The sequence below is a fragment of the Symphodus melops genome (assembly GCF_947650265.1).
Source record: "Symphodus melops genome assembly, chromosome: 21".
In the NCBI taxonomy this organism is placed as follows: domain Eukaryota; kingdom Metazoa; phylum Chordata; class Actinopteri; order Labriformes; family Labridae; genus Symphodus; species Symphodus melops.
The window spans coordinates 15,601,415-15,628,904 of NC_136711.1; the positions used below are offsets into that span (position 1 = coordinate 15,601,415).

Genomic DNA, 27,490 nt, shown 5'->3' on the forward strand with positions numbered 1-27,490 from the left:
AACCTCATTGTTTCAGAACAGTTTGGCTTTATGTATGCTCAGATCCACATTTTTTCACTTCAGTTGTTTCAGCGCTCTCCATGCATATGTGCCATGATGTGTGTACGCGTGTATGTGAGTGTGTTTGTGAGTGTGTGTGCGCGTGCATGTCTGTGTGTGTGTGTCTAACACGGATGAAACTGACTCTGATCTTATCCAGCTTAAGACAAATACACTGTTCTGCCTGCAGACATTGTCATGGAAACAAGCTGGTTTCCCAGGGTACCAGAGAGAAGGCCAAATTCAAGCTTCAGACTGAGAGAGAGAGAAAGAGAGAGAGGCACAGATAAAGAAACAAAAAGGGACAAGAAATAAAAGATAAAAAAAACAAAGGCAGGCTGTGTTCTGTCCATTGTTTTTTCTTAATTGAAAAGAATTAACTATTTTATATATTATTTAGTAATGTTTTTATTTGTGTCCCAAGAAAATATAAAGGCTCGGACCATTTCTGCTGTATTTTTATTCACCCAACATATCAATTGAGGTCTTCACTTAAGTACTGCAGCTAATGTTTCCCCACACATAATGTATTCATTCAATGACTATAAATGCTGTAAATACCGACTTTTAAAAAGCTTCAACTGTTAAATTTCAGCCAGAAGTGATTTGCATGTTGGTTCTCTTTACGTGGATTTAGTAGTGGTCGAAGCACCAATCCACTCGATTGTAATTTGGAGACCGAAAGTCAATAAAATATTTGATCTATGACATGAAGTCGGAAAACGTACCAGACATACGACCACTTTAAAAGGAAACATGATCAAAAGAAAAAGAGCAATCTGAATCATGTAGTCAAAGTTGTTGATTCATTTTCGTGTCAATCACCTCATCCACTCGTTGATCCTGCTCCGGTTACACGTCAGCCCCTCTTGCACCTTCGCCGTAACTCCCCTTAAATATCTCAACGCATACATCATGTGTCCGTAATAAATGCCTTCAATTTAACAACAACAACAAGAAAAAGAGGAATAAGAGCTATTCGTTTGGCAGCCACCAATCTGTCACTTGTGTCCTGACAGTAATATCCTCCTCTACACTATTGCTCCCTTGGCAGTGATGCGATAGTGAAATCGCTTTCGAAGCCAAATGCTGTATATCTCTGAATAGAGATGGAAACGGCGGTCTGAGTGCCTTTTAGCAAACTCGTCTGTATGGATTTTCACACTTTAACCTAATACAGAGACGATGCATTCGTTAGCATACATTTACATACATTTCTCACTCTGGTCATCTATCTGTGTACTGTTTGAGTGCACAGTTAATCCACCTGCCCGTTATTAAAGAGGGATGCCTTCCTGCAGGCTGTTTGAGTTTATGCTGTATGTGTGTGTGTGTGTGTGTGTGTGTGTGTGTGTGTGTGTGTGTGTGGACAGTCTGAGAGAAGCTGATAGCAGAACTGCATGGTGGGCTAAAAACGAGGTGCAGTAGAATTGCAGTGTGCTATCTCCAGAATGACAGGGCTGCCATGATTGAGGCTTGCTACACTAGGATTTAGATACCCCAGCATTTTTCTTTTTTTTCTTTTTTTCTCCCATCCTCCGCCACTCCCCTCTTTCCTTGTCTCTATCTCTATCCTTCCACCTCTTCTTCTCGACAGTTATGTGTCACCCATCTCAATGAGTCCCTCCATCTCCCCTCTTTTATCCTTCCTTTGCATCTTTCCCCTCACCCTGCTCCCTCTATCATGTGCTGTATAATGTAAGCTCCCCTGATGTGCTCCCAGCCTCCATCCGCCATTTTGATTCAGTACAGCTGTCCATGATAATGTACTGTTCACTCAATCACTCTTCCTCCCTCACCCTCACCCTCCTTCCCCATCTCTCTTCCTGTCTCCCCTTTGTGCAACACACAAGCTCAAACGCACATATTTGCAGTAACCACCCCTGTAACCCTTGGTTGCCATGGAAATGAGAAATTAGCTTGTGAAATGTTAAGGAGGAGGCCCATGGGAAGAGACAAAGCCATATGAGACCCGAACACACACACACACACACACACACACACACACACCACATGAAGGCAAAATCACAGAAACCCATGTGATGTGTGTTTGATCATCGAAGAGGCGGTACCGTTGCAGCTGGTCCCGGTAGCATCCACCATCAGATCAGTTATTTGCGCTCTCTCTCTCTCTCTCTATGTCTCTCTCTCTCTCTCTCTCTCTCTCTCTCTCTATGTCTCTCTATGTCTCTCTCTCTCTCTCTCTTTCTCTCTCTGTCTCTCTCTCTCTCTGTGTCTCTCTCTCTCTCTCTCTCTCTCTCTCTCTGCTGCTTCCCCACAGACTGCTTTATTCATCAAAAAGAAGTTGTTAAATGTTAGCCTTTAAAGTCAAACGCCATTCACCCTCCATCTTTTCGCTCTCTCCTTTTCCCCCTTCGACTCCTTCGTTAATAACGCCTCTCCTCCTTCCTGTGCTACTCACTTGCATGTTTTCCTCACGCAGCGTCACACCTTTCCCTTCTCCCTCTGCGCTGTTTCGTTCCTATCCATTTTGTCACCTAATCGAACGGATGCCATTAAATGATGAAGATCTGTATTTCCAGTGAGAACTCAGATAGAGAAAGCTTCTTTTTTTTGTCAGATCAGAAGATTATCAACATGACTTTAACTGTTGATCATTTTTATTAGAGAAGTTAATTAATTGTTTTGTGTTTTAATGTACTGGAACCACAAAAAGGACTTTATAATTTTTTATTTTATTTTTTTGTCTAATGAGGTGCAGAGATTAAGTCAGCATATACAAACATATAGTCCCCCTACAACGAGATGTAATCAAGAAATATACACAAGAGGAATGAAACCGCACAAAAAACAAATAAAGCTTTGCAAAGATCGATTTGAACTTTTAATTACTTACTGAATTTGTAATTAAGTTTCATTAAGATCTTTGATGCAGAAGAACCTTTGAGTATTGATGATCATTTACAGTTCAACTTCATGTGCATCCCGACATCTCCATCAACAAACACGTTTGAAAGTGGTAGAAAGTCAAACCTTAGAGATTGTTACCCCCCCACACCCCCGTTTCTCCTCTCGCTCGCTCGCTTTGATCGACACAGCTCTCCGCGGGATGAAGTGTGACATGTGGTGTGTATGTCAGTGTCTGTCTCACTGTTTACTCTGAGCTAATACTGACTCACTCCATTAATCTGAGCTACAACAGATCCACTCCAACCTACCCACACGAGAGCGTGTGTGTGTTCTTCCATGTTTGTGTGTCGACTGAATACGGGCATGCAGGACACGTGTCCTTCATTGTGTTTGTGTCACCCAATATGCATTTTCCTGCCTGATTTGTGCGCATATATACGCCTGTTGTTGTTGTTGTTGCGGGCCAGGGCTCCCAGATCGATGCAGAGATGCTTTATGTGCTCCTGTCTGCTCTAATGACAAGTCTGTAAATTAGTAACAGAATGGCAGCGCAGCACACTGAAACCTAATGGCACCTCTGTAAATTACAGCTGGAACGCTGCTGAACGGCTGCGTGTGTTCTCATTGTGAACACCGTCGTCTCCCTCCCTCTGCCACCTCATCTACATTTGTCTTTATGTCTGTCTGTCTGTGTGTGTGTGTGTGTGTGTGTGTCAGTGTGATTGTGTTAGCATTTGTGGCTGTTCTATCTTTCTCTTTCTGTGTGTGTGTGTGTGTGTGTGTTCGTCTCCCTCCTACTCCTCGCTCTCGCTCCTCTCAGTAAAGAGTAGCCCGAGGCCCTGAGTTGGTAATAGCTTTTCTGACAGCAATACACCAATATTTACAGAGACCAGCACCCTCCCACACCCCCACACACATAAAAAGCATATACTACACATCCATACACAAACACACATCTCATGTACGCACACACACACACACACGCTCTTAATTAACATGCTGGGAGGGAAGGAACCGACTTGAGGGAGCTCACACACATGCTGGCAAACAACTTGTTGTTTCTCACTCATATATTGGCATTCACACTTAGGTTTTTTTTCTTCTTTTTTTTCCAAGCTACAGACGCAAAGAAAGACAATTTGCCTCAATTGTTATTTGAATTGTTATATTTTCTCACTTTTGAATATTCTCTCAGTGTCATATTCACCGATGTACGGGCCAATTCCATTTTAACGCTCTTCTCCCTGCTTCTCACCACCTTAATAAGCTATTACACTTCAGTCTTTTCATTATGTGGCAATCACCCACCATCCCTCCCTTCCTCCTTCCTGTCTGTTTTGCTCCAGTCTGACCCAGTGCGTGTTAAATTCCCCTCTGCTCTCCTCATTATCATGATGTACAAGTTGGCGGTTGTGCCAGAGGCTCCGTAGGGTGAAGGAAAAGGAGGCCAATGAGATGTGCACGGAGAGAAATGGTGGCGTGGAGCTTGGAGGGGAGGTGTAAGAACCGTAGGAACGGTGGTGTGGAGAGTAGATGAGGAAGGGTGATGCTTGGGGGGGGGGGGGGGGGCTTGTAACAGACAGATAATGTCACCCCTGCTTCCTGCCAGCTCAATACTATGATCGTCTTGTGCACACAGATGTGTGTGTAGGTGTGCATATTTGTTCCGGTGCTGGCTCGAGTATGCGACTGCACTTTTGTAAGAGTAGAGTAGATAAGAGAGTGGGAGCTTAAGGATGATGGATTGCAAAACCTTGGTCTTGTGTCCTTGGGGGTCACGGAAGGTGTGCAAGGTAAGTCGCTATTGGCTTGTCCGCCTCTTATTCTGAATTCTAATTGGCCGATCCTGCCTGCTTTTGCTGCCGCGATGCTTCCAGGCTGCTGCTCTTCAGCCTCCATCTTCATCGCCATCCTTCCTAAAAACCTGTCCCACCTCAGCTCTCAGCGCACAGACAAAGTCACACATCATATTCTGGCATTGGATGAACGTCACGAAATGAGCCGTGTTGTCAAACAAGAGCACATCATTTCAGACTGCCAGCACAGCTGTTCTCTCAAAAGAGAGGATGGCAGGTTTCATAACCAGCTTGGAAAGCTACAGACTCACGACTGTCTCTCTCTCTCTCTCCCTTCCATGCATCCACACTTTTTAATCTGCAACCCACATGAGTGATCAAAGCTTGTTTACACACCGCTTCATGGTACGATTAGAGGTATGGAAGGAAGTGTTTCTTCCCAGTGCTGGCATCAGGGAGGCTTTGCTTGACAGTAACAACATTTGCAGCATCTTAAACAATATGTTTTGTGCTGCACATCCGAATCAAATTCAACCAAGCCCGGCAGAGCTTTGTTTTACTTGCCTGGCTCTGATGAACACCCACTATTTTATCATCTTTGAGCATATTGTGAAGGGCAGTGTGGGAAGCTGCAACATAGTTGGATATGTACAAATCATGATTTAGTGAAACAAGAGATAAATGACACTAAACTTCTTTGTTCTTCCTCCTCCTTCTTCCTGTCTCTTTCTATCTCAGCTCGCGAGGACTATGTTGCCACCTTCAAGGGCTCGGAGTACTTCTGCTACGATCTGTCCCCCAACCCAATCCAGTCGAGCAGCGATGAAATCACGCTCTCCTTCAAAACGTTGCAGCGCAACGGTCTCATGCTGCACACCGGCAAGTCAGCCGACTACGTCAACCTGGCGCTGAAGAACGGCGCCGTGTCGCTCGTCATCAACCTGGGCTCTGGGGCCTTCGAGGCCTTGGTGGAGCCGGTCAACGGCAAATTCAACGACAACGCCTGGCACGACGTCAAGGTCACCCGCAACCTGAGACAGGTAACCAGACAACAGGGGGTCGAGGACTGAGCAAGCAAGCAAACAGGAGAGGAGACATATAGGTCTTATTTAAAGGGCCATAGAAAGCACATACAACAGGAAGTAGATTTAGTGAAAGCATTTATCGAGGCATTCTTGGATTTCAGTTAATGCTAAGCAATCAGAAAATCATTCCAATCTTAATTTTTGACATTTTCATGAATGCTTTAAGTCAATTTGTTACAAAAAATTTGTCGTCTCACGTAAAGGATTTTCCTCTTATTCACCTAAAAATATAAAACATGTTTGTATGTTGAACCTCTGATAAGACCAGAGCTTGAAAGAATTATAATATAAAAAGCAATAATCAGCTTGTTGACCATTATGATGACATTTTCTAAGCTAAATTATTAATTTAATTATGTACGAATTAACTGCAGATTTACTTAAAGGTGTAAATAATTGTTTGACTTTGTTAAATAGTTGACGTGTGTATTTGACTCTGGTGAACCACAGTGCTTCGCAGATGTTTTCAGGGGGCAGTGGGCAGCAGGAAAGACTTTAGACCGCAGCAAGAAACTAAGCAATGTAGAATCTACGGTCAGTGTTGTCCGACTGCAGTGATGCTGTGGTAGGAAGAAAGTACCTGAGGTTTGGTCTTAGTTTACAGTGGGTTAACCACCAGACCAGCACTGCTCTCTGCTCTAGGTGAGTGCTCTTTTAATAGTGTGTATGTGAACACGTGTGCGTGCGTATGAGTGGGTGAATGAGGGAGCGATTGAACCAGAGAACATCTGCTAGGTCACTAGCACTCAGGTGCTTGTAACCCACCTGTGCCCTGCCTTCTACCGTTTGCCTGTTTGTACTACTAACTTGACTACTAACTTTACTAACCTGCGAGTGAAACTAACCTTCATCCATGGAATGATTCATTCTACTAACCTAACCTGTGCCCTTCTCCTAGCGAGACCACTCCAACCAACCTACTAACCTCAGCAGAGGCCTTCTAGCTTTCCTTTTTTTGGTTCCCGAAGTTGTTCTGTTCACAGTTTTTTTGCTTTCCTTTCTCCCCCTCTCCTACAAAGCACTCAGGCATTGGACACGCTATGGTAAACAAACTCCATTGTTCGGTAGATATCATTCTAATTGTTTCTTAGTTTGGGTTTGCCCCGTGTCTATTTCCTTTTGAGCCATAGACATCAAAACTAAACCAATACAAGGATAAATGCGGTTGGTAATCGTTTACGCTTAAAAAGCCCGTCCCACCTCTCCTTGCCAACCACTTTTTTTTTTTTAAATCTCCCCCTTTCTCTACTGTTTTTTTTCACCCCATCTCTCTGTGACATGTAGGCTGTACTGATTGGCTCATCCCCCACCTGCACGCGAATAGCGAGCCTTCCCCTACTGCATGGCGTGACAAAGAAACCCTTCCACTCTCTGATTGGTCCGTTAAATGGATAGAGAGGTCCTCCTTTCCCCTCTATTTTATTCTTTTTTTTTTTTTGTCTTTTTTAAAAAAATCCTTTCCTCCTCCTCTCTGCCACTGCATGTTCCCCATGGTGCCTCTGCTTCATCATGTCTACTTTTTTTTTTTCTTTTAATCCACTGCGTCCTCTTTACCAGTGATTGCATGCTGAAAGAGGAGCAGCCTGCATGTTTATATATTTATGTGTATGTGTGGAATGAGATGTAACCCATATAACACCTGTGCGTGTGTGTACATCAGTGTATGTGTCGTATTACACGTGTCATCTCATTCAGACTCAGTGATCTAACAATCCCCCCCCCACACCACTAACTAACACCATCATCGCAAATCACTCAAACAACACAGAAACATGACATCATCACAAATACTAACAGCATTGAAATCATGAACCCGCACCTCAGTAACCCCACACAGCCTGGCCTGACAAGACAACATGACTGTGGCTGTTAGCAATGCAACTAACAACTACTAACAACTGAATAGTACTAACACTAACTGTAGAGCATGAAGAAGCCTGCAGAGATTTTACTAACACCTGCCTGGCTGGGCAAGTTTGCCTGGCGAACCTAACAGTGAGAGGGAACTAACTGTGGAGAGAAAGTCAGCATTGTACAGTAGAATATCAAGGTGATAAAACACCACTAACTGTGAATTACGTGTGACAGGGTCTGCAACCAGTGCAAGTTAAAAGCCCCCATACGGGCTGTTTTACAGCCGAATGGGCTGTTTAAATTAGAAGAACGCCAGCGTCGGAGCCACCTGAGGTGGAGCATTAAAGGAAAGTTGTTGTTAGTTTTGTTGTCACCTTCTATTTGAAAGATACAGCAGCTAAGAGACTGTGGCAGAGACACAAGGAGGATCACTTTTATATAGACGTCGAACTAGCATTCACAGAAGACGAGGCTTAATGCAGAAGTCGTGTTGGTTTGGTAGTCAGTACAACGCAGTGACAGCAGGATGTGACTTTCAAGTCTGGGAGCGCAGAGACAAAATTGAGCAGTGGTGGCCCTGAAGCTCTTCTGTATCAGGGAATCTTTACTAATCATACAGGATCTACTTATCATTCTGTACAATAGACTTAGTGCTGTTGACAGGCAGGCCACATAGTCTGACTCAAGTACTAAAGAATGGATTTATTAGAGAGAGAGAGAAAGAGTCATTCAGTAGGATCAGGAAAGACAAAGAGCAGCACTCCTGATTTACATTACATATTAAACACTGATCCAACTACAACAAAATAAACTCCCAACAAGCCAATTCCCCAAACCAATCAGGCCTTCTCCCCAACACAATGCATACACAGTACCAGAATAACGGGGGCTAATTTGGCTGGTCAGCGCCTAGCTAGCGCTTAGCGCTGCCTTTGGTGTGAGTATATAGCGTGTCCTTTCCCTGTGCTTTGTTGTGTAGGTGACCATCTCTGTGGACGGCATCCTGACCACCACGGGCTACACCCAGGAGGACTACACCATGCTGGGCTCTGACGACTTCTTCTACGTGGGAGGGAGTCCGAGCACGGCTGACCTGCCTGGTTCTCCAGTCAGCAATAACTTCATGGGCTGTCTCAAAGAGGTGGGAAACATGCTTATTATGTTTGATGTTCTTGTTTAGATGGCTAGAAATAAACACCTCTAAAGAGTGAATGGAGTATATTTTTATTGTTTTATATACCTATATTTTATTTAACTTTAACTTTATTGGTAATAGAACCATGTACAATATTAAATTAAATGTTGCCATTTGATGTATTGCACCAGAGTTAGCTCAGAGCTAGTTTACATCTGCAGTTTTGTATCTATATATTTCAATATGGAAAATGTATTTTTAAAATAACATGAACAATTATATTAACTGCATTACTTAGTTACTTAGTTCATACACTCATGTAGCACAGAGTTCTGTTTACGCTCAGCCTTCAAAAAAATCTTCCTCCATGTCATACTTTCTTTCCTACTTGTTCTCGTCCTCTTTTCCCTTTTCTGCCACGCATCACGTTAACATTTCACACACATTATTTTATAAAGCGCACGCACTCACACACGAGGAAGCGCTTCCATTCTGGCAGACTCACACAAACAGTCCCAGACACACACACACACACACATACACACACACACACATACATACACACACACACACACACACACACACACACACACACACACATACACACTCACACACAGCCTCCACAGCATCAGAGAGAATCAGTGATGAGTGTCGTTGAGGGAGTAGATACAGCACTAAGCACTAACATGCTAATTAGCTACGCCACAGAGATGCTCCATCCATCCGCTCTGTTTGAAATGGGCCACAATACTGCAAAGCAAAAAAAAACAAAAAAACATGAAAATAAGCATATACAAACGCACATAGAATGCATTCACACACGTATGTTGGAGAATATTTGGGATTGCTGCAAAAACAACAAAACCCAGAAAAACACAACCAGATGAAAAATACATATGCATACACAGCAGTTGAAATGAAACTCCCAAATCCACCCTCTCACTCCTGACATACACACAATGTCTGACTCTCACTTTCATTCACACGGGCTCACACAGAGCTGTAAACAAACATCCAAACAAGCCGACAGATGATGTGCCAAACAGAGAGCTATCTGTATCAGTGGTGAATGTGCTCTGTGTTGCTTCATTAAGAGTGATGGTGTTTAAACGAGGCTGCCGCTGTCAAAGTGAACCCCTCCACTGGCACATTTACATATTTAATACGATGATATGATAATCCGCGTGAGCAAATTAAGATGTATGCAGTGAATCACGCGCATGGACGATCACGGCTGTAACAATTTGGTGCATTTGATGCGTCACAGGCACACGCACACACACACACACACACACACACACACACGCACACACACCCACACACTAACCCCATTTTGCACACTTGCATCACTTTCATTCAATAGTCCCTCTAATTGTCCAGCACAAACACTAAAGCATATGACATGTAAAAGATATGAATGTTTTAAATGGGTAGTTTGCAGGTGTAAGGAAAAGGTCTTTTCTAATAAAATCGAGTCCTGTGTGCGCTCGTCCATTTCGACATCAGAATGCTCAGCACAAGCGCGCTCTTTACTCTCATGCTGCTCAGTCAGAGAGCGTACTGTGTGGCGGAGAGGAACGAGAGAAACAGAAGAGAGAGAAGAGTAAAAGCGATCATGCAAGTGGCAGGGACAAATGGGAGTTATCAAAAGATGAGGCTGGAGTGGCTCGCTTGTCTTAAGGGTTGTCACTTCCATGTAAAAATACCCAAACACAAAAACTCTTTGGTTAACGACGAATAGATGTGTTGTATTTAAAGTGTTTGCCCTTTCTTGTATCTCTGAAAAATCCTCCTCTTTTAGCGACTTGTTTAAAGGTTAATCGATCAAAGGATTTCTTATTTTGTCGCTGTTCTGTTTTTATCTTTTAAAGTCACAAGAGTCCATTTCTTTTCCAAACCTAAGGTAGAAAGGTTGTAAATCCATGGACCGAAAGTGACCAGGCTCTTTTTTATTAAACTCTGAGTTAAATGAATGTTTCCTTTGCTTCCCTTTAATTCTCGTCCCTACAGGTGGTGTACAAGAACAATGATGTACGATTGGAGCTGTCTAGACTGGCTAAACAGGGAGACCCAAAGATGAAGGTCTGCACTTTAAACAGCATGTACCATTTGAGCCAGACAACACATGATCCTCTTACACACAGAACACAGCATTGTTTTGTATCATAACCTCCTGTAAGGCTCTGCAAGGCTTATGCTGTAGGAATTTTAAGTAAATGGGATTATATTTTTGAGATGTAGCCAGAAGCTTTTTGCCTTTTAGGCAGTTCACAGCTGGGAGAAACTGGCCGTCACTACCAGGATACAGAGGAAGCATTTTGCTCCTGATTTTTAAACTGTGCATGATTTAACTTAGCTATTTCTTTTTCTTGAACATAGGTCAGTGGGGTGGTATCCTTCAAGTGTGAGAGTGTGGCCACGCTGGACCCCGTTACCTTTGACACCCCCGAGTCTTTCGTGGCACTGAGCAAGTGGGCAGCGAAGAAGGCAGGATCAATCTCGTTCGACTTTAGGACGACAGAGCCGAACGGGTTGATGCTTTTCAGCCATGGAAAACCCCGACAGCAGCAACGCAAGGACCCAAGAACACCTCCTACGGTCAAGGTGAACTAAAGCACACAAGAACAATCTAACTGGAGAGGAAACATCTTCTAATGGCTCGTTTGGACATAGCTGTGAGCTAGATATTGACAACATACTGTAGTTGAGTTGTTTGTGTGTTAGAATTTCCAATTTGGCATAAAATACAAAGTACAGCTGAGGCTGAGGGCAATGTTGTTTATTTAGAGATATTTTGGCATAAAGAATTCCTTTTTCCATGGCAATCAGTCTTAAAAAAAAACCCTATAATGTCAGAGGAAAAAGCATTATTAGGATTTATCTTCATGACGCTTTGTGCATAATTTAACAGCACTTTTTTTTGATGATTGTTGAATTTGGGTTTTGAAAACAACATATTTTTTCAGAACACTCTGTTCTTTTTTTCTTTTCTTTTTTTTTTTGACGTCTTATTTTTGCTTAAGTGTCATCATTTCTTTTATCTCTTTTAATGTTATAAACATTTTCCCAAAAAAGACAAAGATAGAGCGAGGTTAAATGAATCAAACTGAAAATGTATTTTCTCTAACTTTATTGTGATTGAACGACGTGTTTCGCCTGCAGCCTCCACAGCTTCGCCCAGCATGGTTACCTTATTGTAACTTGTAGCTCCAATTAGCATATATATCACTCGCCGTGAAAGGCTGTGCTTTATACAGAATACTGATGATGTGTCTCTGTGATTTACAGGTGGACTTTTTCGCCATCGAGATGCTGGACGGGCACCTGTACTTGCTGCTGGACATGGGCTCTGGAACCACAAAGACCAAGGCCATCGACAGAAAGGTCAATGATGGGGAATGGTATCATGTGGACTTCCAGAGGGACGGGCGCTCAGGTACACTCACAGCTCTCTGCACACTGACACTAACCTTGACCACATGGGCTGATAAGGAGGAAGGAGAGTGTAACGAGTAGGCGAGATCGTATTTCAACGTTTTATAGTAAGCATCAGCAAAGCAAGGTCATCTGGCTACCTTCTGTCTGCTGTCTGAAATTCATTCAAAGGGGTTATTGAATCAATTTCTAAAGTGTGATCTTCCACCTTTTCTCACACAGTTGATGCGCTGTAGCGCCATGAGTTGTGTTGAAATGTGTTGCATTAATTATCGACTCTAAGAGCACTGAAGCAGTTTGTTGACTGGTGCTGTTGTAGTTATAGCTACATTTCTATCATTGATAAAAGTCATTTTAGTTTGAATGTCAGTGTTTCTGTTTCTGTAACATTAACCTTAAAGATGTATGAAAATAAGTGGTTTTAGAAAGCGACTCTTCCAGATGACTGAGACTGGTGCAGTTGTGTATTTGCATTGTTCAGGTTAAAGCCGAGGCGAGGATGTGGTGGTGGTGATGAGGAGGAGCACAAAGCGTAGGAAACATGACAGTGAATCAAGATGATGCTGATCGTCCTCACTGTGACGAGGATGTTCGCAATGGAGGTCGCCTGTTACTGAAGTAGCTTTTTGATGTGTTCTGTTCAATGCAGGAACCATCTCGGTGAACAGTGTAAGAACAGCGTACACGGCTCCGGGGGACAGTGAGATCCTGGACCTGGATGACACGCTGTACCTCGGAGGACTACCTGAAGACCGAGCTGGACTCATTTTCCCCACAGAGGTTTGTTTGTCTCCAGTCCGACTGAGAATTAATCATACTGATAATCAATTTACCTTTAAAGTTACTTTCAAACAAGCATGGCAAACATTTGATGGTTCCAGCATCTTATGTGGTTGAATATCTTCTGGCATACTAAATTGGTTGTGGTTTTTTTATTTTATTTTTTTATGTTGATGTAGAAAAAAATGAAATTGAGTCACCTTGAAAGAAACATTTTTCATCATCTTCAATGGTTTTATAATTGCCATATTAATCAACAATGAATATGTCTCAGCCATGCTTTACATACTATCAGCATTGAGCATCCCTTACCTTCCGTTTTAAATCTGTTCTGTCTATTACCCTTCCTATTACGTCTTTCTTTAATTACGTTGCATTACATGAGATAATCTACCTGGAAACCGTCTACACTAACTAACATGAACTCATTTTTCAAGCATGTATTCTAGTACGTGGTAAAATGTGAGATATGCTCTGCATCTTAGATCAAAGAAAGAGGAAACACTGAGATGCTGGCTGTTATCATCTCTTACTCTAGGATGGAATCTTTTTTTTTTTTTTTTTTTCAGCCCTGTTCAGTAGCACCATATTTTTGTCAGATTTTGTTGGTACCAGTAATATACTGAAATTGAAGAAGACATTGACTATATCAAAAAATCTGTTATAAATAATGAATTTAACATACTATACAATGTGCAACAAAAAACGCCTGGTAGAAGTCAAGTTTTTAACTCTTATGTTTTATGATATGTTAAGCTTAAATTAAACTAATTAAGCTTAATACAAGGCATAGATAGAAGAGTAATTCTAGACCTAAGTGTTGATGTCGGGTGAAGATATATTCAAATGCAAAAAATAACTGGCCTGAACAAACTAGCCTACACGATTTGAGTCTGTCTTAAGTGAACCACCAAATTCAGCCAAATGTTGTTATATTCCTGCCAGTAAAGCAGACTAACAAAGGTGACCTCCTCAGGTGTGGACAGCTCTGTTGAACTACGGTTACGTGGGCTGCATCAGAGACCTGTTTGTGGACGGACAGAGCAAAGACATCCGACGGCTGGCTGAGGCTCAGCGTGCGGTGGGAGTGAAGCCTTCGTGCTCCAGAGAGCCTCCCAAACAGTGCCTGTCGAATCCCTGCCAGCACAACGGCATCTGCAGGGAGGGCTGGAACCGCTACGTTTGCGACTGCTCGGGGACGGGATACCTGGGACGCTCTTGTGAGAGAGGTGAGAAAGACGTGGTGAGGAGGTCGAAGAGGAAAACACAGGCTGTGCACGTTTGACAGCCTGTTTAGTAACTGGCTGAGATGTTAGACTCACATTGTCACAATAAAGATAAGGAAAGCTTGTTAATTAAAGTCACTCAACAGCCACATTTTCTGAAAAATTAATAATATGTCATCATGCAGAAAACAGTCACTCTGACAGCTTTGTCATTTTCTTTTTGGCTTCAGAAGGTTGAGTTTTGCCAAAGGGATGACTGACAGAACACAGATGGTATGAGGGGGAGAGTCTGTAGTTTTAAAGTAAAAATAACTTGTGAACATATATTAGAACATCAGTTATATTGGGCGATAAAAATTGTAACCATTATTCCTTTTAAGATGTGTTTTTTTTTTCCCCCACTTTGAAGCCCAACCTAAAGTACTTTATGTAATGTGCACTAAAAAATATACTCGTAAAAGTTTAGTAGCTTATAAAAGCATAAAATAAAGATCTAATGCAAATTGAGCTCAGGTAAGATATCCTGTGGTCGTAGAATAGAAAGGTAGACACTGTGGAGAAATGTGGAGATGGAAAATAAAAGCGAGGTGAAATGAGAACGCTTGCTCAACAACAAGATATAACATTAATAAATCTTTTCCATCTCTTGCTGCATCTGTTTTAATTTTTTTTTTAAAACACAGATCTTTTTTTTTGCCAGAAAGTGAGAGTGTTAAGATTTAGGCAGAATGAGGAGAGGATCAAACGAAGGTGGAAAAAAAAAAAGAAAAAAGAGGTGGGAGGATGCAGAGCTGCAGACAGGACTATCGGCCTGTCTATGTAGAGACTGGGAATCGATGGGGGAGGAAATGTGCAGAAAGCAAGGAGCAGGAGCTGTGACAGAGGAGGGGTGGAACCACTAGGCTGGAACCGCCATATGACAGCAGGTGAGGAGATGAGGAGGAATGGGAGATGGGAGTAGAAAATCTGACAGAGGGAGAGTTATGGGGGGGGGGTTGAATTCACGGCGAGAGAGTGAAATGGAAAGTAGGTGAAAAGATTGGCACAGGGACTGATACAGGCCTGTTGAAAGAAGGGAGATGGAGTCAAGACAAGGAGGAGAGAAGAAATTTTGTTTGTGCCACAACTGCTGACGCGTCTCAAGTGAAGATTGTACTATCATCGAACATGAGACACAGACGCACACTTTCACACGCGCACACTCTCTGAAAGGCGTTGATATGAGAATGGTTTTATGCGGAGGACAAACATCCGCAGTCTATGTTTATCATACCGATGCACCGTCCCTCTCTCTCTCTCTCTCTCTCCCAGTTCGTCTTCCTCTCCTCTGTATCTTCCTTCATGCCGCTCTGTGTGCGTTGAGGGGTCACTAACTGGTGGTTCAGTGGATTAAAGGAAGCGCAGATGGAGAAGCAGATGGAGAGAGTGATTGGCCGTGTTTACGCCTTCTACCTGCGGTTTTAGCCCTCCCCTATTCTTCTCCTCCCTCGTTCCCTTACTCCCCCTCCCTCTCTTCTGTAATGAACAAAGATGGTCGTCATGCTCTGGCTCCAAGATGAATTTTTATTTTGTAAGAGCAGCGGCACGCATATTTCTTGCGACGCGTTTGCAACACATTTGCGAATGCTGCCTCGCTGCTGCTCACACTGGTGGGTTTTTAATCTCGGTGTCCTGGTTTCTCTATAGAAGCCCTTTGATACCAGATGAAAAAATAAATAAAAAGATTTAAATGTTATGAAACCAAAATCTAATCTTTACTCACCAATGGGTGAATGGTTTTTCAAGACAAGTGAGTACAACACAGTTTTTTTAATTTATTTATTTATTTTTTATTACCTCAGCCTTCAGGGTGTCAGAACAAATTAAACTCATCTTAAACTCAAAGTTAGTCAACTTAAAATGATCAGGCAGCATAAACACTAACTTTTTTTAAGGTCAAACAACTAGTTTTTTGTGTTTTATACAGTGAGAGTGAAAATGAGAGTGTGGCTCTTGTTTTCAGTGTTACGACTATCTCATCATCTCAGTGAAAGCGTCATGTCAAGCTTTCCAAATGCTTATGCTCTTTTCACTAGATGGATGGATGGATGGATGGATGGATGGATGGATGGATGGATGGATAGATGGATGGATGGATGGATGGATGGATGGATGGATGGATGGATGGATGGATGGATGGATGGATAGATAGATAGATAGATAGATAGATAGATAGATAGATAGATAGATAGATAGATAGATACTTTATTGATCCAGAGGGAATATTGCCAGCTGTTATAGTGTACTAACAAGACTTTTTAGTGAAATTAAAGTTTATTAGATTTACAGTATAGTATAGCATGAGGCTGAGTGCCACAGACGGCATGAAAATGAGAGTAATTCAGAGGTAGACTAACATCTTGTCTTCTCATTGGATCATTGGCAAAGGACTAAATTATAGAAATCTGCAAGTCCTATCCCTGAACTTGTAACTCTGTTTGTATGACACATCTTGTGCGTGATGTGACACGACCGCTGTGCATTACGCTGGCACAAAGGGGCTTCCGTACTTCCCTCTTGCCAGCCCTCCCTCCCTCCTCTGCTGTTACCTGTTAGTGAGTCAGGTGGCGTGGTGAGGAAAATGTTGTCAGCTGTCTCCTTTATCAGAAATGTGTGCACGTGCGTGTGTGTGCTGAGACTGCTGTATGTGTGGCTGTTAGTTATGTTATCTGTGATATAACAGGCCAACCACCTTCCTTTTTTTCCTCAAGTTAATGAGGGTTCATTTGCATTTTAGCCAGAAGCTTTTCTCCCCTCTTTCCTCCCTCCCTCCCTTACTTTCTCTCTGTCTTGTCCCTATCCCCCCCTTGCTCTCACTTTACTAAACCCTCCTCTGTTCACACTTAAATTCGCTCACTTATTCCCACATGCACGCACATATACACACACACTATCTCTCTCTTTCCCTCCTCCTTAGCTCATCTGTATTCATGAGGCCTCCCTCCCTTCCTGTTCTCTTGGGTTTTTTTTGTGTTTTTTTTTTTTTTTGCCTCAGCTCCAAACGTCTACCACAGAGACAGGGACAGAGAGCGAGTGGAGGAATGGAGCGGAGAGATATGAGAATAAGAAGAAGGGAGGAGAAGACAGGGACAGAGATAAAGACGGAGAGACATGAAGAGTGTGTTTAGCTGTGTATGTAATTAGCCAATAAAAAAACAGGGTCCTTGGAGGAAAACAGTTTAGTGGTCTGGGATTGTCCCCAGCAGGTAGCAGGGACAGAAGATTATGAATATGTAAATGAGCATGCAAAAGACATTAAAGCGGGATCACCTGAGCTTGTAACATTATGACTCGAGGGTCTCGGATGTCAGCGATGGTGGCTTACACTCTCACGACCGTTCTTTCTGATTTAACCGGGTAATAGGTCCGGCCAACCAGCTGGGGCTATTTTTACTCTCCCTTTTGTGAAGGTGTGATGATAAATTAAGGGTGCAAAGGGGTGGGCTAATTTTGTTGGACACAGGTTTTCAAGTTTCAGCATGACGTGGCAGGGGAACAGGGGAGGGCTCGCCTCACTGTAAAACACTTTGTTATATTTCAATCTGATTCACTAGATGTCAAATGGTATCTTCCGACATCATGACTTTTGTTCTTGTCAACCTTTTTCTCTCTCCCCCCCCCCACCTCCCCTCTTCCTCCTCTGCCACAATCTCCCTCTCCCTTCCCCGTCTCTCCCTGTCTATCTCTATCTTTCTCCGTCTTGTACAGATGCAACTATCCTGTCGTACGACGGGAGTAAGTTTATGAAGGTGCAGTTGCCTGTGGCGATGCACACCGAGGCGGAGGACGTCTCGCTACGCTTTCGCTCCCAGCGGGCATATGGCGTTCTCATGGCAACCACATCTCGAAACTCTGCAGACACCCTTCGTCTGGAGCTAGATGGGGGCCGTGTCCGACTCACTGTCAACCTAGGTACACACACATGCTCACAAACACGTTACTTAGATTACATGTCAGGGGAATACTGCTCATTCTGAGCGCTTGGATATTTCTAGCATTCATTAAATGTGAATAAATAATGTGTCACCTCTGTACAAACATGTAATTAATCTACATGTATGAACGTCGGATCGCCATCAGTTATTACTGTGTTAACGGCTACTTTTAATGGGGGTCAAGACAAAAACTCATCTGATTCTGGTTTATGTTACAGCAGTAGCTAACAGAGGTGATTATCAAAGTTAGCCCTTCAAATGTTATCCACCTTCATTCATTCATGTAGTCTAAGTTGTTTTTTTATTTTCTTTGTTATTCCTAACTTTTCGAGAAAAGTCTTTTGCACATTTTACACGTTCGGGAAAGTATTTGAAAGCTTTGATTGTGTACTTTTTCGAACTTCATGTTGGCTTCTGTAGTCACACAAACCTACAAAACTGAAGGCTAGTTTTTTGGGGGGGTTTTCCTATGTTGAACAGAGGGTCAGGCCTAAGGCTGCATTCTCTGCTCACTCCCAGTGGACCTATGCAACCCTTAACAGCTTTAGCAATACATCAAAAAAAATTACACAAACACTAAAGTCCAACACAACTTCATTAAAAGCACGACACTCCTCCTTTGCTCAACTGCAACACACTTTCACACCCTCTCTTGTTCCCACGTACACATTGATTCAAGAACATTCTCACATTGGCTAACAAAGGGGTGCATGTGTTGGTCACTGGTTGTCTGCAGCCACGTCTCCTCTGTGGTTGACGCCACAGGACACACCAAGGCATTATGGTTTGAAGAATATATACAGTCCATGTAAAATCGGGAATCCTCCAACTATTGGTGGAGATTTTGGGCTCTGGATGGGCGACAAAAAATGATGGGATGTGTTCATTGTCATCTGACAGTCCGACACACATTACCCATCTCAGTCTCCTGGTGCTTTTGATCAGTGGCTGAGATTGTCGCTCAGGCCAGAGCCGCCACAGAGCACACTGCACATGACGGGCAAAACATCCCTCTCCTTAATGCGTGACCATTTCATGTAAATATTCAACAGTTCTGATCACAATACTTCTCTTTATTGGCGAGAAATCTTAGTCACGGAAATTGCACACTATTGCAAGAAAAATTCGTAGTACAGCCTGAAGGAGAGTGTGTGTTTTCCTCAGCAGTGTGTGTTTGTATATATGCGTGCAGGGTGTGTCGGTGTGTGCGTCCCCAGGGCGTGGAGAGTATGTGTATGTGTGCAGCATTAACCCTCTGCTCTGCTCTCCCTCCAGACTGTATCAGGATAAACTGTACAGCCAGTAAGTGATCCTCCATCTCACCTAACCCCTCCCCCCTCCTCTTCCTCCTCTTCAGAGTGTGTGTGTGTGTGTGTGTGTGTGTGTGTGTGCGCGCGCGCGCGTGTAAATGTGTGCGTCTGACAATTTTTTTCACTCTGTCTCGTCAGCCCATCTGATCTTAATCCCTTATTCAACATATCTTCATACCGGGTGACTGTGTGAATATATGTGCGTGTGTCTCTGTGTCGGACAGGAAGGTGTGTGTAGTTGTGTCTGCATGTTCAGCTTCGCCACAGGAGTGGTGTGATTTTTTTTTTTTTTTTTTATGCTGAGGGCCAGGGTTTCTCCAGGTCGGCCATTTTAGCAGAGAAGGATAGACGGCAGAGAGGATGGTGGGGAGCTTGGGAGGAGGGAGGGAAAGTAGAAAAGGCAAAAAGAAGGAGGACAAAATCCGAGTTTGAGGCGTTCAGGTAAAATTAGGAGTAAAGAGTGGTAGCTGGTGGATGACTGCGACTAAAGGCTGCAGGGTAATTACTTCTCCTTCATGCCTGGACAAAAGACGTGTTATCCCTCTGTTCCTCCCTGTCGCACCGTCATCCCGATGCCTGTCTGGTTGCTTTCTTTGTCTGCCTGTTGTTTTTTCTCTCTCATCTGTACATGAGGGATTTTTTTTTTGGGCAGTGCTTTATTCAGCGTATATGGTGTGCTTGATGTATTCTTTTCATTGCTCATCTGTGTGCTCTCTGGATGTGTGAAAAATGAGTGTGTGTTGCCTGTTCATGCTGCTGTGAGTGGAGCTGAGTCCCTGATGATGTTTAATTCCCTCACGTGGAGTTTCTCTCTGTCACGACCACTGAGGAACCGAGAGAGAGAGACGAATGCTCTGTGACGGAAGAGAGGTGCTGAAATGGACGACTGCAGTTGCCATAGAAACCCTACTAGCCACACAGTGCTGCTGTTATCCCGCATGCCTGATGGCCAATTTTAGACCAGTTGTTTCAATGAACATTTCAGTAGGCAGCCACTTTTCTGGCACACCGTGTGCATACAATAAATTATACATCTTATATTCAAGAGGGAAGAAAAAAAAATGTATTTAACAGCGAGGCTCCACTGAAACAGTCCACTCAGCAGTCGAATAAAAAGCCTCGGCAAGGGAGAGATTGAGGCTTATCCAGCAGAAAAGCCATTTGTTATTTGGAGCTAATGAAATATGAAACGCTTTTTGTCATTTTGTTTTCATTATCCTGCTCTTCTAATCTGCAGTAGCTTATGTCATGTGATTTGAATTGGTTTTTTTTCCATCCTCTTCTGTCCTTCTGTTTGGATTGTCTCGCCTTGTTGTCTCTCGGTTTAATAGCACAGACCGCCGACTGTCGGCTGACCCCTTGTAGTTCACCAAGCCGCTGAGAGCACTGTTAGCACTGACCCAAAATAGGTGCTCGTGTGTGTGTGTGTGTGTGTGTGTGTGTGTAAGACTCTGTCTGGCTGTTTATTGCTGTCTGTTTGTGCCTTTCCCTGTTCCCAGGTTGACACAGATCACTGCCTCGCTCTTGCATCAATCTGCTCTTTGACTATTTTGTTGGGAATGCGGAGACACACACACACACACACACACACACACACACACATACAGTACATGCACATATTCTCTCCTTCACTCAGTGTTAGGCAGTGATCCATGGTAACAGGATGAGATGCTCATGCCCAGAGCACAGCTGAGTCTCCTCAGGGGAACCCTGTGTCCTCTCAAAGCTGAACACACACACACACACACACACACACACACATTTTTAATCCATCTTGATTGACTCCTTATATTTATTTAATTATATTTGCACATCAGCATGCCGGTACATCTCTCTCTCTCTTTCTCTTTCTCTGCCTTCCACCTCTGTGTGTGTGTGTGTGTGTGTGTGTGTGTGTATTTGGCTGCCTGCGTGCCTACATGAGTGATGTCGGCATGCTTGACATTTTCTGCAGCAGAATCCGTTCGGGTCAGTTTCCCTCTCACCTCCCCCATCATTACCCCCTATAGGTCACCATTTGTAGACTCACTCACGCTGCTCAGACCAACACGGCTAGAGTGTGTGTGTGTGTGTGTGTGTGTGTGTGTGTGTGTGTGCTTTAGTGGTGAGGGATGGTGGGTTGTTGTTTTCAAGGTTGGTGGGGTGCTTGTAGTGAGTAGCAGGAAGGGGACACTGAGGTTTTGGTAACAGTCGGCCTGTCAAATTTGTGCAGTCGACTGACTGTGTGGAGATGTGAGCTGCTAGATTGGCAGAGAGAGACATCATGAGAGAACAGCTCAGCTTCTTCTTTTTTTTCTGCTGCACATCAGCACCTTGGAGAGCTCTCGGGTGTTCCGCCGCGTGTGTGTGTGTGTGTGTGTGTGTGTCTAGTGCCACCGTGAGGACCAACGCAGTACTGCACTCGTGTGGAAGATTAGAAAATGCGATCCCAGACGTTAAAGGGTGTTCAGGTTGGAGGGTTGTGGGGGCGGTTTAGGAGTCAAGGGGGTGCACTGTGCTATCTGTGCATGTGTGGGTAGGAGGTGGTCATCATGGCAGTGTGATATGTCCACAGATGGATTATCTCAGCGTGGGCCTGTTGTGACTCACAGTCTCCATCTTAGGTGCCCATTGCACCCATTTATGTTAATCTTAATGTCTGTCTGTCTGTCTGTCTGTCTGTGTGTGTGTGTGTGTGTGTGTGTGTGAGACCTGTCTGTATATCTGTGCTGAGAGAGTGACGACACAGAGGTTTTTGTTTCCCCAGGATATGTATGGTTCCTCCTTCCCCTTTGCTACTTCCCTCCATGTTATCCCTTTCTGTCCTTACATTTTTGATTCAGCCTTCCTGGATTCTTCTTCTTCTTTCTGTCTATCTCTGGATCTTTTCTCTCTCTCGCTCTCTCTGTATATATGTCTGTCTCTCTCCGCCTTTCTCTGCATTGCGTTAATGGTGCTCTGGGCTGTGTGTAGGTAAAGGCCCAGAGACTATCTTTGCGGGGTCGGGCCTCAATGATAATGAGTGGCACACAGTGAGGGTAGTCCGGCGCGGCAAGAGCCTCAAACTCACCGTGGATGACCTGCAGCCTGTTGAAGGTAACCACAGCCACATTACTTCTACTCCTTCATCTTCACCAGGCTCTCAAAGTGTGTCTGTTTATGTAAATATGCTATAACCATGTTGTTATTGCTTCTTGTCTCTTTTTTTATTTGATGAAATAAAACAAACATTAAGGGCTATATTTATGTTTTTTAGAGAACATCTGTGTAATGTGAATGAATATTTTGAAATGGAATTAACATAAAGTCAGTGTATTATAATTGTCAGTAACAGTACATCTATGCTATTCCTAGCAGATTTGAAATGTTTGTTCAAGGGTTAAATCACTATAAGCGTTAGTTTGAGCATTGAGCAGTTCCACTTGAAACCCAATTTTCCGTAGCCCTCATCTCTGAGGTTTACCCCACACCACCAGGTCAGATGGCGGGCGACCACACCCAGCTGGAGTTCCACAATGTGGAGACCGGTATTGTGACGGAGAAGCGCTTCATGCCAGCCGTGCCCTCCAATTTCATTGGCCACCTCCAGGGCCTAGCCCTGAACGGTATGCCCTACATTGACCTGTGTAAGAACGGTGACATCGACTACTGCGAGCTCAACGCTGTAATCGGCTATAAGAGCATCGTGGCTGACCCCGTCACCTTCCGCTCGCGCTCCAGCTTCGTCACACTGCCCACACTGCAAGCCTACTACTCCATGCATCTCTTCATGCAGTTCAAGACAACGTCACCCGACGGCCTCGTTCTGTACAACAGGGGAGATGGCAATGACTTCATAGTGATAGAGCTGGTCAAAGGGTGAGATAAACACAGCGTGCTTATACCTTACAAAAACAATTTTGTGTTCATGTTGATGGCTGTCTTGTGGAAATGTGCATTTCTTTAGATTGATATATAACATTAAAAGAGAACATTGTTGACTGAGACTAAATAATGCAGCATTTAAGCCGCTCGTTGGCAATCGTTTCTACATTTCTACATTTGTATGACCCATTCTCTTCCTCATGTTTTAACCCCCCTCTCTCCTTTTCCCTGTTGCCTTTTTAGCTACCTACACTACATCTCTGACCTGGGCAATGGAGCACACTTGATCAAAGGAAACTCTAACAGTCCCCTTAATGACAACCACTGGCATAATGTACACATATCCAGAGACACCAACAATCTCCACACCGTCAAGATTGACACCAAAGTCACCACGCAGACCACTATGGGAGCCAAGAACCTCGACTTGAAGGGTACGCACAAGAACACAGCCAATGAAACTGCCTTGTATGAGGCTGGTTTTTCTGAAGTATAAACAATTACTGAAAAATTGTTGGAAAAAAAATCAGTTAAATTTAATTGTTCAACATTTGAGGAATCTTCAATATATGACATCTGAGAATAAGCAGTAAATACAAAAGTCTTCATTTATCCTAACAAATATGAAGCTCTTTTTTATGAGAAGTTTATGTTATTTATTTATTTTTATTTTTAAATAGAGATATTGAAATTGTCCTGTTTTATTTTTGGCTGTTGGCCAAAATATTTTTATTTTTTGCCATTTTGTAACCTTTAAATAAACATTTCTAAATGATCTGAATGTGTGAGCTAATAACAGCGAGACAGATCCATTTTGAAATTCATCAGCTGCTGCCCTGGCATTCATTCCTTTGCTCCTCACCAGGTGATCTTTATATTGGGGGGATCTCCAAAGAGATGTACCGAGACCTACCTAAGCTGGTCCACTCCCGGGAGGGCTTTCAGGGTTGCCTAGCAACAGTCGATCTAAACGGCCGCCTCCCTGACCTTTTGGCTGATGCCTTGGCAACCATGGGACAGGTGGAGAGAGGCTGTGAAGGTGAGATGCAAACACACATACAACACAGCTGCAGATCCTTGCTCGTCTCGTGCCCCTGCTGCCTTTTCTTTCAGTTTTCATTGAACTCATTCTCTCTGTTATCAGATAACCCACTAACCCAGCTTTTGGTCTTATAGAAGTCAATTATACCTATTTTATTATCATCACCTCCTCAATCTTTTTAGCACATTTTCTGTCTCTGCTCCACTCTTTCAGCAGTTCACAGGCATCCGTGTGCATTGACTAACCATCTAACTTAATTTGCTTGTTTGCTTTTTTGTTTGGCTGACAAAAGTTACATTGATGAAAGCTGACTTGCAAGGTATATCGCTTTGTGTGAGCATGTGAGACTCGTGTACGAGCGTGGGAACAATGTGTGTGTGAGTTTGCGTGTGTCTGTGCGTGCGTGTGCTAAAACTACCCAGTGGTGTCCAGTGTTGTGTGGTGGATCCCAGCGATCCAGAGTCAAAAGGTCAGAGGTGACCTGTCCTCTCCTAGCCACCGTAGTAAGTTCATCACCGTAGTAACATCACCATCGCCTGACTTGAGTTAACCACTGCTCCACCACCTGCCAGCAGCATGCTCTCCAACCCCAACTACTGACTCCCAACCTCAACTCCAATACTCCATGTGTGAATCATCCCACAGCCTTCCTCCCGCCTCAAGTGAGAAGTGCAACGAAGGAGAAACAAGTTTAGAGCTTTGACATTCTCCTCCTGTGTGCTTTTAGCACAAGGCAGGGAGTGAACAGTGACAGACTGCTGGAGAGGGAGTATTGAGATGACGGCCTTTAAACATAAATCCTCTTATGTTTAACCCCTCATCATGTCCTTGTCCCACTCATCTAGCGTCACCACCTGCATGCTCTCCTCAGTTGGCTCTTTTCACCCAGTAGCAGTTCATCTTCAGTTTAGTCTATACTGATAATGTAGCATCTACTGCCAGTGTAAGGCAGGGTTCAGACAGGAGGCGGGCTCGCCCTTCCAGCACTCATGTTCACTAACCGGGCGGCTCAGACAGGAAGCGACGAGGCCTCCCAGCAGCTGCAGATTTGGTTTGGCCTTCTGTTCTATGTGTTGCTCACCATGAGCAAATCTGGCAAGATAACACATTGATTATCTACTATGAATGAATAATGATATAAATATGTATCACTGATAAAAAATGAAATATGATTCTCATGATTTCCAACTCTTTTTCATGTTCCTGTAATCCCCCACTGCTCTTTGGTTTTATTTTGCATCACACTCTTGATTTCCTTGCAGTTAAGTTTAATTCACCAAATGTTTCTTCCTTCAAGACAAAATGTCTAGATCTTCCAATATAGTCACAAGGAATAAATCCCTGCTATTTGATTGGGTTTTCTGAAAACCTAGCCTACTACAACAAACACACACAGGATAACAGAAAGAGACAAAGGTGTCCTACATGCAATCAGAAAATTGAAAAAATCAGACTTTCGTTTTTTGTGGAAAAAATCCCTTCTAGTGAGAACAGAAAGACTACGACTTGCACAGGAATGTATGAATAGCAGCACTTCTGCCTCCTGTCTGAACCTGGCAATTAATCTGAATAGTGGCAGTCTGTACCCATCAAATCTAAGTAGCACAGTTTTTCTGACTAACACGACTAACACCACTGAAGTAAAAGTTTCCTCTGCCGTCACAAAAGGCAAAATGTCTGAAAGAAATGAGGTCTAAGAGTAACCACTCTGTTACTGGCAATAATCTTGTGAATAAAACTGGGATCCACACGAAATCAAAAATCTGTTATTCTTCTCCTAACTGTTTGCACCCTCCCATCCCGCCATGTCTGTCCCTGCAGGTCCCAGCACGACGTGTCAAGAAGACTCATGCTCGAATCAGGGAGTGTGTCTGCAGCAGTGGGAGGGCTTCACCTGTGACTGCAGCATGACCTCGTATGCTGGGCCGTTATGTAATGATGGTGAGGGGTTTTCTTTTCATCTGACTGAGGTTGATGACAAAAGAGCTTATTTCAGGTTACACAGAGACTCTGGTTTAAATTAATAGAGGCGATTTGCCCTCTCCTTAAGCTGCAGTCACTAAGAAGTAGAGTTTTGATGATTCTAGAAGGATTTATGTGTATTTTATAAGAGCAGCCACATGGGGGCACTGTCATCTCTTGATTCTAATTCACAGAAACACCACCTGCTCGCCAGTTCCGTCTCTATAATCTCTACTCTCTTTGTAACACATAATAAATTCCTGTTCACATTTTCAAGCTTTTGACACTGAATTATCCCCAGCTGCCTTGAGGCAAAGATACTTGCTGATTATTTAGTCATCTCACAGTGAGTCAAACTATTATAAGCTGTTATTTGTGTGAGTCATTGGTTGCCCGTCAGTCTCCTGCAGCAATGTTAAGATTAAGTACTTCAGAAATACAGTTTCTTCTTTGAATGTGTGGGCGCAAAACATGGGAGGTCGACTGTGACATTTATATTCATCAAATACCGAGTTGATGTTAAACATTAGGATAGAAATGGCAGGATGCTGTCTGAAGTAGGAGACTGTTGATGAAAAATACATTTGAATACATTTTTGTTTATTTTTTCTTCTCCCTTTGGAACAGCTGGAACCACTTATATTTTTGCCCGTGATGGAGGGGTGGTGGTTTACACGTGGCCCCCTAACGAACGTCCCAGCACAAGGGCAGACCGGCTTGCCCTTGGGTTCAGCACCCAACAGAAACACGCCATTCTACTCCGAGTCGACAGCGCAGCTGGCCTGGGAGACTACCTTCAGCTGCAGATAGTAAGTACACACCCGAACATTTTAAACAATAGTCTCAAGGAATTGGGATTTTTAAGTAAGTTTATTCCATGCACATCACTTTCCATCATGAAGATGACAAGTGTGCCCGATGTTTGAAAAACAAGCCAGCAGGCACAAACAGAAGAGAACTGAAGCACAATCATATTTACTGTACAATAATGTTACAGTCATTGACATTCTGAATTCATGGTGAATATTATTATTTGTGTTAAAATGATTAACCTGAAATATATATTCTTCTTAATGAGCCTTAAAGAATAATAAATGAGTAAACTTGAAGGTTGATTAGTTTTACAATAAAATTAATA

General features: G+C 43.3%; 1 protein-coding gene across 18 annotated transcripts in view; it reads left to right on the forward strand.

Moving 5' to 3' along the window:
- The window catches only part of nrxn1a (neurexin 1a), a 56,895-nt gene that overhangs the window by 17,034 nt on the left and 12,371 nt on the right, over positions 1 to 27,490 (forward strand). For 5 of the 18 annotated variants that reach the window (XM_079334264.1, XM_079334266.1, XM_079334275.1 and 2 more), the window contains 16 exons: positions 5,445 to 5,746; positions 6,811 to 6,834; positions 8,625 to 8,786; positions 10,791 to 10,862; positions 11,160 to 11,384; positions 12,069 to 12,216; positions 12,865 to 12,995; positions 13,972 to 14,224; positions 17,969 to 18,172; positions 19,471 to 19,497; positions 22,458 to 22,580; positions 22,928 to 23,342; positions 23,592 to 23,782; positions 24,214 to 24,387; positions 26,212 to 26,331; positions 26,980 to 27,161. In XM_079334264.1, coding sequence (XP_079190390.1) covers positions 5,445 to 5,746; positions 6,811 to 6,834; positions 8,625 to 8,786; positions 10,791 to 10,862; positions 11,160 to 11,384; positions 12,069 to 12,216; positions 12,865 to 12,995; positions 13,972 to 14,224; positions 17,969 to 18,172; positions 19,471 to 19,497; positions 22,458 to 22,580; positions 22,928 to 23,342; positions 23,592 to 23,782; positions 24,214 to 24,387; positions 26,212 to 26,331; positions 26,980 to 27,161 — 2,753 coding nt within the window. The remainder of the gene's footprint in view (positions 1 to 5,444; positions 5,747 to 6,810; positions 6,835 to 8,624; positions 8,787 to 10,790; positions 10,863 to 11,159; positions 11,385 to 12,068; positions 12,217 to 12,864; positions 12,996 to 13,971; positions 14,225 to 17,968; positions 18,173 to 19,470; positions 19,498 to 22,457; positions 22,581 to 22,927; positions 23,343 to 23,591; positions 23,783 to 24,213; positions 24,388 to 26,211; positions 26,332 to 26,979; positions 27,162 to 27,490) is intronic. The other 13 variants (XM_079334269.1, XM_079334273.1, XM_079334272.1 and 10 more) reach the window with 6 other exon arrangements.